At 39.4% G+C, this 12,459-nt stretch overlaps 1 protein-coding gene across 2 annotated transcripts in view; it reads left to right on the top strand.

The window, feature by feature from the left end:
• The window catches only part of NOL8 (nucleolar protein 8), a 19,206-nt gene extending 6,960 nt beyond the window's left edge, over positions 1 to 12,246 (top strand). For both annotated transcript variants that reach the window (XM_019505113.1, XM_019505114.1), the window contains 9 exons: positions 1,228 to 1,347; positions 1,673 to 1,757; positions 2,381 to 2,522; positions 4,616 to 4,699; positions 6,440 to 6,714; positions 7,511 to 7,631; positions 10,417 to 10,487; positions 11,103 to 11,185; positions 11,530 to 12,246. In XM_019505113.1, the coding sequence (XP_019360658.1) occupies positions 1,228 to 1,347; positions 1,673 to 1,757; positions 2,381 to 2,522; positions 4,616 to 4,699; positions 6,440 to 6,714; positions 7,511 to 7,631; positions 10,417 to 10,487; positions 11,103 to 11,185; positions 11,530 to 11,583 (1,035 nt within the window). In that variant the 3' untranslated portion in view covers positions 11,584 to 12,246. The remainder of the gene's footprint in view (positions 1 to 1,227; positions 1,348 to 1,672; positions 1,758 to 2,380; positions 2,523 to 4,615; positions 4,700 to 6,439; positions 6,715 to 7,510; positions 7,632 to 10,416; positions 10,488 to 11,102; positions 11,186 to 11,529) is intronic.
• Positions 12,247 to 12,459: the final 213 nt, after the last annotated feature.

Below are 12,459 nucleotides of genomic sequence, written 5' to 3'. Positions count from 1 at the left end.
GTCCTCCCTCTTCCCCTTCTTGAAGATGGGGACCACATTTGCTACCTTCCAATCATCTGGCACCTGGCCCAAGCACCACGATCGCTCATAGAGCCGTGCCAGGGGCCCTGCAATAACCCCAGCTAGCTCCCTCAACACCCTGGGGTGGAGAGCATCTGGACCCGCTGACTTGAACGCGTCCAGCCCCTCCAGAAGCTCTCTAACCCAGTCCTCCCCAACCTGAGGTCTGAAGGCGATCCCCTCAAGTCCGGCTTCTGTCACAGCAGGGAAGTCCCGGTCCCTGCACAAGAAAATGGAGGTGAAGAATTGGTTAAAGAATATGGTAGAGAACTTGTGAATTTAGTGTTTGACAGAACATACAAATACTTCAGGTATCTCTTTAGAAAATGGAAGATTGTTTTCTAGGAAACTGAACTAGTATAAATTAATAGAGTGTCCCCATGTTATGCTCAGACTGAGGGGTTTCCATATATGGTTATTATAGAGAACTCTCGCTTTTCACTGTTGGTTAAATAAAAAAAAGTCTTCCATGGCACTACTGCTTCCCGTCCTCTGTTCTCAGGTTGACTTTGTTTTTGTTTTGTTTTTCTTTATTGCGTCAGTATCTTTATTCTGCACTGTTTTTCCATCATTGGAAAGTGGTAATTTTATGGGGGGAAATGTTTCAGGTTTCTCAAAATTCTTTGTTGCTTAGGCTGAGAATGGCACTTATACACCATTACATTTTTCTTTATTTTTTACGTTACTTGTCAGTTATACTGGTCAGGTGGTCTTCACTGCAGTGAAACTAACTTCCATGTTGTAAAATGAGTCCTGTAATTGGAAGTGTTTATTAAAACTGGTTTTGAAGTTCCTTCCCCAAATAAAACTTAGTAAAATACAAAAACATATTTTCTGAGAAACCAGCAGCCACTACAAAACTTGAGATTACTGTGTACAGAGATGTTGTGCTTCTGCATTTAAGTGATCACAACAGTCAAACAATTACTTTGAGTGGAGTCTAAGAACACACAATTAATTGAAAAGTATTTTTACAAGGGTTCATATGTACAGACACCAGGTTTCAGGTACAGTAATCAGTAGACAATGAATATCATAACATGGAAGACAGTTGGTTTTCAGATATGGTTGGAAGTCATAAATTAAGTGAATAGTTGATATTTTTGCAAAATCACTTAGTTAAAGCTTTTACCTTTTGTGTTTGCTTTTTCTTTTTAACCATGCAAGTCCCCAGAGGCTGTGCGTGTGAAGCTGTTTGAGAGCAGTGAGGATGAGCAAAATGATGCAGAGGAAGACAATGATAGATTCAAAATTAAACCCCAGTTTGAAGGCAAATCTGGTGAGAAGGTTAGTGAATCTGTTTAAAATCTTAAATCCTCAAAACTAAGCACATCAAAATTATTTTTTCAATACAATATTGTTAGCATACTTATTGCAGAAGACCTTTTAAATAGAGAAAATAATATATGTTTCATAGACTTCATAGTCATTAGGGCTGGAAGTTCTCTCCTGAGAATTTAGTCAATTAAAAGATGATTTTTGGAACAAAACTTGCAACAGTGAAAGCTTATTGGCTTTAAAGAGCAATGATTCAAGTTTTATAAAATGTCATTACATGTCTTAAGATACTGTTCTATCTGCCTTAAAATCTTTTTAATTCCTTTGGATGTAGCTCTTGCATTTACAGTCACGCTTTGGCACAGATGAGCGATTTCGTATGGATGCTCAGTTCCTTGAAACTGACAGTGAAGAGGAAGGTAAATATTTTTCTTCTTATTTTCTGATGATTGCTCTTACAAAATGTAGTGCAATAAAAAACCTGTATGAAAAGCTCTTTGCTGAGGGGACTTCCAGCCATGGGGGCCCATGCAGCCAGGACCGAGAGTCCTGCATGTGATGGGATTCTTAGTCCTGGCTGTGCCACACCACATGATTATGGGGACTCTTTGTGGTGCATATGTGGTTTCACAAACCCCCTGAGCCTTGGGGATCACAACAGCCATGATCCCCCAAGCCCAGGATTTCATACTGGGCATGGTGCACCCCTGCAGCTGAGAGTTCTGTCAGGTGACGGGGCTCCCAGCTGCAGGGGAGACTGCTACACATGCAAATTAAAGGTCAATAGTGCCAGCTATAAAGTTGTTACCAGCTGTAAAGCTAGTACGTGTTTCTGAGGTCTAACGTTATAGCTGGTTGGAGCTTTTTATCATGTGATAAGCACTTTGCACATGTAGCTGGTCTTAAGGTAATTATGCAATTAACCAGTTAATTGCGTGATACCTGTAACATGTAGAAGGGGCCAAAAAGAAATAATGGGTGTAGGCTTTTTGTAAAGCTTAAAATGGCTTCTCTTTTTCCCACACTGGATTTTTTTCCCTAGGAGAGGCACAAAAAATGAATATAGATGAAGAAGAAGAACTTGTTGAAGAGAAAAAGAAAAATCTGCAGATACTGAGAAGTCTCCTGCATGTCAACCTACATCCTAAACCAAGCAAAATGGCAACAAATGCTAAGAAATTTAAGTATGCCTCATGCTTTAGCAGGAAAAACTGAACCAAGAGCCAGGCTTACTTGTCTTTGTTTTCTTCTTTGTTGCATTACTTAAATTCAGGTTTTCTGTCCTAGTGTGACATTGAATTGTGTCATTCGTGATTTAATGAGAAGAAAGGTGACAGAACAGAGAGAAAATCAAGGCTCACCTTGCATTCTGGTGATGATATTACTTGTATCTTATTATCCATAAATTCTCATAGTTTAATAAGATACAGCCTGCAGATTAATTGTTCCCTAATGAGTTTCTTTCCAGAGTATGCTTCCTTATTTTAACCTTTTTATTTTCCCTCCGAAGTGAAGGAGAAAAACTCAAAGTAACTAATTGGAGGTAGCTTTGGTACTGAGTCAGGCAACTAGACTTTCATGTCTGGAGATTGGAAGGGTACTTTTCTGGATCACATGAAAACGAATTTTTGTTCCCTAAAATGGAGATGTTTATCAGAAGCATAAAGTTTAAAGTGGTTGCTTTAATGGGGACCAGATATATTTCTACAGTGAAGCTTTATTTCAGACATACCACTCACGTGTGCAAACTGACCTTTCTACAGATGGAAAGCTTCTTTAGGGCCCCTCTACACATTAAAGGTAAAGGTGCAATGGAATCTAAGGTGCAATCCACAATCCACACATGCTTGGCAGGAGGCAGGATTGTGGGGCCATGCATTAAATCCCATCACAGCTTATTGCTGGTGCAGGGAGAGCCTGATTCCCAGGCTCTCCCTGCACCAGCAAAAAGGAAGGACTGCAAGCCTCCTCAGTTAAGGGATTCCCAGCTACAGGGATACCCCATGCACCCCTGAGACTGGGATCCCGCTTTTCAATATCCACAGTTGCCAGGACCCCGAATCAACAGCTGCTGGAGCTAGGAGTCGCATCAGCTGACGGGGCTCCCAGCCACAGGGGCAACCCTGCTATACATACACATGTTGAAGCTTGATAGCAACCAATTATAAAGTTAGTACACATTTTCAAGATCTTACTTTATAGCTGGCTGGAGCTTTTCACCATGTGATAAATACTTTGCATATGTAGCTAGTCTCAAGATAATTGCACAATTAACCAATTAATTCCTTAATACCTGTAATGTGTAGAAGGGGCTTTAGTGTAATAGGGAGTAAACTATATCCCCACTCCTCATGTTTAATGCTGCCTGTCAGATGATGATATGCTCGTTCAAGAGCTGTACTAATTTAGTCTGTGGATGGCACTCTTTGTAAGCACAGTGAAAATTCAGGTAGTACCTTTGGTAATACAAGGTTGGTTATTATGAGTAGTGTGAAGAGGTAGAAAGCAACTGTATATTTTTAATAATCACATTTGTTAGTGATCTGTTCTGTTCATTACTCACTGATCAGTATTGTGTCCCAATGCTGGTCTTGTAACCATGTGAATCTTTTTTCACCAGGCAAAATGGAAGCCATTCCTGCAGCCCCTGAAGTCAAACCTACCTGTTTTGTCAAATTGACTATTCTATAATAACAACATTAACTCCTTTTTAAATCAAAAAAGAATCCTGTGTTGGGAAAACAATATATGGTTATGTATTTCTCTTAACCAGGATTGGGTTTTGCCTTGAGACTGCCTTTCTCTAAATTAAAGTTTGAACTGCATTAATTACTAATGTAAATAATATTCAATTTTTAAAGGCGAAAAAATGTTCCATCTTGGATACTTAAGAAGATAAATTAGAACTTTTGGCTACACCATCCCTGTCCATACCCAGACACTAAGTTTAACCCCTAATGTATGTGTGCATTAACTCTTTATTGTTGCATAAGCAACAACTTGAGAGGGTGTTTTATCTTGAATTATTTTAATACGTAAATTTAGTAAATATTTCTTGTCCAGACTTCTTATTCTGCTCTCAGAATGCTAATTGGACTTTTTCTATCTAAAAGCAAATATGAGTCTGGCTATGAATTTGGAGTAAGCCAAGCTGAAACATTTAATAATACATATATCAACTACATTACACTTAAATTTATACATATATCCTCACAGGATAATATAATAATTTGTGCATTATTTTGTGATGTCCTCACTATTTTTTTTACTTATACAGAGATATTAATACCCTGCGCTATGACCCAACAAGGCAGGATCATGCAGTTTTTGAAAGAACTCTAGGAACTTCAGAAAAAGAAAGGTAGGTAAAGGCACAATGGGATCTAACATGCAATCCACACAGTCACATGTCAATGCCAGACATGAATGACAGGAGGCGCAATTGTGGGATCATGCATGAGACCACATCATGCCTTATTGCCAGTGCAGGGGGAGCCCAGGATCACACTCCTGAGATCCCCCTTCACTGGCTCCCGTGACTCCGAACCCAGTAGCTGTTGGCACTCGCAGCAGTGGCAGCGTTTTCCTCTGTTCCCCCTGCCCACAAGCCCCACACCTGACGAGGCTCACAGTAGAGGCAGCGTTCTCCCCACCGCAAGCCCTGCACCTGACAAGGCACACAGTTGGGGCAGTGCCAGGACTCAGCTTGTCAGCTTCAGGGCTGACTAAGGGTAGTGCGCCCCTGTGTCTGCGAGTCCCTCAGCTGGGGACAAGCTATAAAGTTAATACACATTTTTTGTGAAATAACTTGTTTTATCATGCCATTAATTTGTTGAACATGTAGCTGAGTCACATACTAAGGCATGATTAACTGCTTAATCGCACTTTAAACATAACTTGTAGAGTGTAACCACAAAATCCGGGGTTGTCTGTGAAATCAACTTAAGAAAATCTTAATTAAAAACCAGTGCTCCTCGCAGCCCAGCCTGGGGGTGGGAGGTTGGGGATTGCCAACTGGTAGGATGGCACAAAGGGCCGCATACAAGTTGGTGGCCACCCCCTTGTCCTTCTTCCCCCCACCGGGGCCTCTTTGCCCATCAGCACCAAGGATCATGGCTGGTGGAGAACATCCAGGAAACATCCACAAAATTGTCTCTTTATGCCCCAACCACCCTGTAAAAATTGTTTAGTCTCACCATGATTTAAGTAGGTCCCTACCTATTCAGTGTTCTTAGGCAGTTCCCATGCTGCTTGCAAGTTCTTGACTTCCAGAGGAGCCCCTTTCAACTTCTATCTAACTAGCTTCCTTGTTTTGGTGTAATCTCCCTTTTTAATGTCAAAGGCTACTGTGGTAGATTTCTTTTTTCTCATTTCCCCTTATATATGGATGTCAAACCCAATTGTACTGTGGCCACTATTGCAGAATGGCTCTTTAACACTTGCCCTTTGCACAGAATCCTGTGCAGTGTTTAGGACTAAGTCAAGAATAACCTTTCTCCTCTCTTAGGTTCCAGGACTAACTGCTTCAGGAAGCAGTATTTTATACAGCAAGAAATCTAGTCTCTTCATCCTTCCTAGCCTGATGTTAGATTAACCCAGTCTATTTGTGGATAATTGAAGCCACCCATTATTAGTGTGTTTTCTGCTGTTGTGTAGCCTCTCTTATCTCCCTGAGAAATTCTAGCTTGCTGCTGCCTTCCTGGTTTTGGGGGTCCATATTCTATCACCAGACATACTTTACTTCTATTGAAACCTGGGATTTCTATCCACAGAGGTTCTATGGTACCCGTCCTATCACTTAATTGCATGGGAGGGAGTAGGTGAAGATTAGCCCCAACTGATACTACAGGCATAGTATACTTTAAAGTTTCAATTGTTTCTTTACTAAAAGCTGGAATTACTGGGAAAATAAGAATACTAGAAAACAAATGACTTGCTAAAACATTCAGGTAATTCACTTAATAGGAGTTCTGTTATCAGTAACATAATATAAATAATCTTTCAAGGTTGTATCTTTAATCTGATGAGGTATGATTAAGCAAAAAAAAAACATGTCTTTCAAATGTGTGTATTCTAATTGTCCTTTAAAATGAAACTCCAGTAAAGCTAAAAGAAAGAAGAAAAGGGAAGAGACTGAGAAATTGCCTGAAGTTTCCAAAGAAATATATTACGATGTTGCTGTGGATTTAAAAAAAATGTTTGGATCTACAAAACGTACAGCTGAAAAAAATGAAATAACACCCTGGGACAAAGAGGATGATGTGGAAGAATCAACTCTATTTGACCAGCAGATGTTAAGTAACGCAGAAGAAGAATCTGGTGGCTTTACATTTTCCTTTTTTGGTGTGGATATGGACAAGTCTGCAGTGCAAGAAGGTGTGGCAAGAATGTGTGAGAATCGGGTTTTTTTGGGCAGTTATTTAAATGAACCATCTGTATAGTTGGGTGAGGTGTTAGTCAAGCTTTTGGGCACAAAGTACAAATGAAAGAAAATATGCAGGTTCTGGTGCTGTTAGTAGTTAGCTTTTACTGGAAATTATGTTTTTAATAATTTAGAATTATATTGAATAAAATGGCACTCTAGATGGAAAATCATTTTCATGCTGTCAAACAAAAAATAAACTACTGCTTAGATATCAGTAAAGTTTAAAGCAATAAATGTTGATTTTGCTATGTTGATCTTTGCAGGCATTTGCTACAATCTATATTTAAATCACTGTTTTCTACATAAAACTGATCGTTTCTCCCATTGGCTTTTGATGGTGTTTTTGAATTATCAAATGGGGAAATGAGTTGGTTTCTTGTCCTGTTCCTCCAGTAAGGGTTAGGAACACTGCATAAGCACAGACCTTCTCTAGAATATGGGAGGGCTTCAAATGCTTCCTGGTACTCTGGCCAAACTTTCTCTTAGTAAGAGAAACTCTGATCAGATGCAGGTACTCTCCCTAAACCATGTTGATACTAGCTATGAATTTTCTGAATGGAAATATAAAGCATAGGAAGATGGGTATATGTATACTTTGACAGGTACACCACAAAACAATTCTTGGGGAGCATTGCTAAGCTGCTTGACACCACAGTGTTGCTTTGAAATCAAATTAAATTCTTTATCTAATAAGTTTCAACTGGCACATCAGGAAAATAACTACTTTTTTGGTGGTGCTTATTACAGAGCCCTATGCAATTGAAACAATAAGACCTGCAAGAGTTGTATGGCAAGAGGACCCACGTTTCCGGGACAGCAGCTCTGAAGATGAGACAGAAGCATCAGAAAATGAAAACGACAAAGAAATGTAAATCTGAATTATACTTTGTAGTCATTAAATAGTACTTAACATTAATGGAATTTTGATAGTGGTAGTCTAGACTAGGATAGAGCTTTTTTATTTACATAGCTTTAAACTACTAATGCCTCCTTCAAAAAAAATATTTTTTTTATTGCTCACCTGACCATGAATTGAAATGCACACCTGACTATGCATTAAAAAGGCAGGATTTTTAACATAGTGCCTGGTATGTTTGATCAAAGGCTGGAAGTGAAACCTGGCTTTCTGCCTTCTAAATGTTTTCTGCTATGTAACTATTGCTGAAAACCTGACTTGCACACCTAAACACAGGTGGTTAGATAGGTTTGTCTGAAGTCAGGCAGAAGGTACGGCAGAGTGGCACCTCAGATACCAGTGGCTTCCAAAGAAGCATCAGCTTCCATAGGCTACAGCCTTTTTTGATGTCAGTTATGGAATGTCTGGGGAGGTTAGTGTTCTGCCATGTATTTCTATGTATACATATTTTTCTATGTGTTTCTAGAACTGAGGTCAAAACAGTGTTTGTTCATTCTTTTATGTGGCCCTTACCCCATTTGTCCAGTGTAGACAGCACAAGGACATTGTAAAGCTGAGAGAGTGTAATTCCTTCAGCATGGATTCACCAAGGGTAGGTCATGCCTGACCAACATAATTGCCTTCTATGATGAAATGACTGGCTCTGTGGACACAGGGAGACCAGTGGATGTGGTATACCTTTATTTTAGAAAGGCTTTTGATACGATCTCCCACAATATTCTGACAGGCAAGCTAAGGAACTATAGGCTAGATGAATGGGCTGTAAGGTGGATAGAAAACTGGCTGGAGCATCGGGCTCAGAGGGTAGTAATCAATGGCTTGATGTCTAGTTGGTAGCTGGTATCAAGTGGAGTGTCCTAAGGGTTTTCTTCAATGTCTTCATCAACACCCTGAAAGATAACATAGAGTGCACCCTCAGCAAGTTTGCAGATGACACCAAGCTGGGGGTGGTAGTAGATACGCTGGAGGGTAGTGCTAGGATTCAGAGTGACCTAGACAAATTGGATGATTGGGCCAAAAGGAATCTCATGAGGTTCAACAAGGACAAGTGCAGAGTCCTGCACTTAGAGGACGAAACAATCCCATGCACCAGTACAGGCTGGGCGCTGACTGGCTGGGCAGCACCTCTGCAGAAAAGGACCTGGAGTTTACAGAATAAGCTGAATATGAGCCAACAGTGTGCCCATCTTGCCAAGAAGGCTAATAGCATCCTGGGCTGCATTGGTAGGTGTATTGCCAGCAGGTCAAGGGAAGTGATTCTTTCCTTCTATTCAGCACTGGTGAGGCCACGTCTGGAGTACTGTGTTCAGGTTTGGGCCCCCCGACTACAGAAAGGATGTGGACCAATTGGAGAGAGTTCAGCAGAGGGCAGCAAAAATGGTTTGGGGGCTGGGGGACATGACTTCTGAGGAGAGGCTGAGGGAACTGGGCTTATTTAGTTTGGAGAAGAGAAGACTGAGAGGGAATTTAATAGCAGCCTGCAACAGCCTGAAGGGAGGTTTGAAAGAGGATGGAACTAGACTGTTCTCAATGGTGGCAGATGACAGAACAAGGAGCAACAGTCTAAAGTTGAAGCAAAGGAAGTTTAGGGTTAAATATTAAGAAGAATTTTCTCACTAGGAGGGTAGTAAAACACTGGAACAGGTTACCCAGAGAGGTGGTGGAATCTATCGTTCGAGGCTTTCAAGACCCAGCTAGACAAAACTTTGGCTGGGATGATCAAGACAAGGATGGTCTTGCTTTGAGCAGGAGGTTGGAGTAGATAACCACCAGAGGTCCCTTCCAGCCCTAATTTTTTTTATGATTTCTATGATACCATGTTGGTGGTTCTTATCACATTACCTAAGCTAGGTGTTAACATCTGGTGGGACACATAGGTTAACTCTCATAATCATGTTGATTGATCTAATCCATTTATTATCTCTTTTAGCAATGTCCCCTCCCCCTGTCCCTTTCCTTTCTTTGTAATTGTTTTTATTTTTGATAGTCTAGTCATAGACTCTGTCAAAGTAGATTGTTTCCTGCAAAAGCCTGTGAGCCAACTGGTCTGTAAGGTCCAACCTTAGCCCTTCCTTTTGTGTGCCTTAAAACTTACCACAGCTTTAACACTAAAAACTTCTGGCCACACATATATTTACATAATATGTATCTTGTCTAACAATCAATTTTATATGCTACTCGCTGGTAAGCTAGTCACCCTGAAGTTTTTATATTTTTGGCATTACTATTGCAAAATTGTTGTAATAAGTTAATTTATGTATATCAGGGCTGTCTAACTCATGTGGCCCTGTGGGGTGAACAGTATGAGGCTGGCCCCTGTGCCAGATCAGGCCCATTAACACAACTCTCCCCTCCCACATGCTGAATTCAGTGTCTGTTCAGGCTGGTTGGAAACAAGCTGCATGTGGCATCTGCTTCTGCCAGGTGAGAGAGAGATGGGGTCCCAAACTGGTCCCAGGCGGGTGCTACATGCAGTTTGGGTCCCAGAGTGGGCACATGTCCCAGGCCTTGCATGTAGGGCTAGCCAGCTGTGTGGTCTGTGGGTCAACTTGAGACCCAAGGCCAGCACTGGGGCCAGATGGTGGGCTGCATCTTTGACACCACTGATGTCAGAGTAAGGCAGATTTAAATGGCTCAAGCGTGGGTTTTTTGGTTGTATTTTAATTCAGTGTTTTGGCTGTTCTGCTGGCATAGTAGGAGTGAGTCTGTGACTAAAATTTCTGTCTCTTTTTTTCAGTGCTCGGTCTTCACCACAGAAGGCAACTAATAAGTTTTTCTTCTTTTCCAAAGATGATGATAGATTAAGAGGTAAAACTGAACCTATCTAAATGTTTCCTACAAGACATTGGTACTTAGTAATGACAAATATTAGCTCAACTATTCATGTCTTTCAATTCTAGCATTAATCAGGTCATGACAAAATTCAAAGTTTTTCCCGTATCAATAATATGAAACTCATTAACACTTCCCAACAGAAAATATGGAGAGTCATGAGGACAGAGGCTGCATGGTTCAGCTTCAGAGTCCTTGTTTATTCCCACTTAAACTGAGGGGTAAAAACCATATGTTAATGTGATTTCTCTATCACTCCTTTAATGGTAAAAAAGAAAAAAAAACAGTTCACATAGCTCTCTGGCTATTTTAGATGCTTTCAGACTTATCTTTGGGTTTTCAGTTATTCTCGCTCTTCTCTCGTCTCAATGGTAGTATTAGGCAATTGCTCACTACTCCTACAATAGCAAGGGATAATATAAGTATCTGAATTTGCAATTTTGTATTTGTAGTCTCTAGCCAATAATACAGTCGTATTCTGACTTCCCCAAAAATAATAAGTCAGATAATATTAGTAACTGAAACTTATAGTGATGAAAACCATTGAAGTTGTTTAACATGGATCACCATTATTCTGATGTATCTGTGTAGAGGGTCCGAAGCTGTTCTTCAGATTATCAGATCTCCATGAAAACAAAGATAACTGGGAAAACAGGCGTAGGTTATTACTTCAGGTAAGTAAATAAAGCTATTATATACCAACAGGTGTAGAACATAGCATGGTGGGAAGAGGGGGGTTCCCTGTTTTGTTAATTTTAATAAAAAAATAAATAATTTGAGCCTTTAAAATGACCTAATATAATCCCAAGGACAAGGACCCATGTGAATTTATTAAAATGTATATTGTAGGTTTGTCTCTAACTTTTTGTTGCCCAGTTACTTAAAGTATGGATAGTTCTGTGGAAGCATAAATTACCTAACTTCTTTTTAACTATAAAAATAAAGCTGATTTAAAAGATCAGCTTTTGGGTTTATAAACTCTTAATAATGCTGTTTTTAAAACTCTTAATATTTCTAGGAATGCCGGAAGAAACATAAAGATGCAAGAAGGAAAGTTAAATCAAAACAATAAATGCATTTTTAAACCCTGACAGCCATCTTTTTTTTTCTTCATGAAACTATAAAATTACAGAAAAATACGTGGCTGCAAAGTTCAATTATTTCAGAACTTTTTAAAAAAGAAAAATATTTCAGCTAAACTGAAAAAAACCTGTTGGAAAGTTTTCAAGTTACGAACAGATAAGTCTATATATATGACATTTTAACTGTGAAAATGAATATGTGTTGCTTTGTGGGGATAACTTAGTAATGTTGAGGGGTGGTTTTTCTTTGCCCCTTTTTTCTTTTTCTTCTTTGAATATGTCATTTAAATGTCATACTTTTCAGAGCCACCTCAGTGTGCAATGCAATATAGAAAGTTCTGAGTTACATTTAGGTTCAGGTGCTTCAAGGAGGTTGAACAAAGACAGCTTTGACATGAACTGAATGGGAAGTAGGAGACTTTCAGCACCTTATGAAACTTGTTCTGAGCGTAGGACAGGTCCTTCTTTGATATTCCTTTGCAAATATTCTAAATATTTTTATGTAACTTTCAAATATACAGTAAGTTTATAAAAATGTTTAAATTAAAATATTTATGGAATAACATATTTCTAATTCTTTGCATAAAACCTGCTTTTCCATTTATATAGGTATTACACATAAATAAACCTTTAGACAAATGTTACTAGTACAGTATATTTTCTGTTGAGTGGTGAAACTATGTACAAGGTAATGTTTCTGTTCACATAAAACATGCATTGTTAACTGCCTTAGCTAAAGCAGAGCACACATGATTTTGAGAAATGAATGGCTTTCTTATAGTACCATTTAATACAAGTAGAAGACTTTGTGACATATGTCAGTGCAATCTTTTGCACTTTGTGACATATGTCAGATGCATGATTTT

The sequence above is a fragment of the Gavialis gangeticus genome, unplaced genomic scaffold (genome assembly GCF_001723915.1).
Source record: "Gavialis gangeticus isolate Ggan-Ray unplaced genomic scaffold, GavGan_comp1, whole genome shotgun sequence".
NCBI classification, from domain to species: Eukaryota; Metazoa; Chordata; order Crocodylia; family Gavialidae; genus Gavialis; species Gavialis gangeticus.
This window is presented reverse-complemented; position numbering and strand designations above follow the sequence as displayed.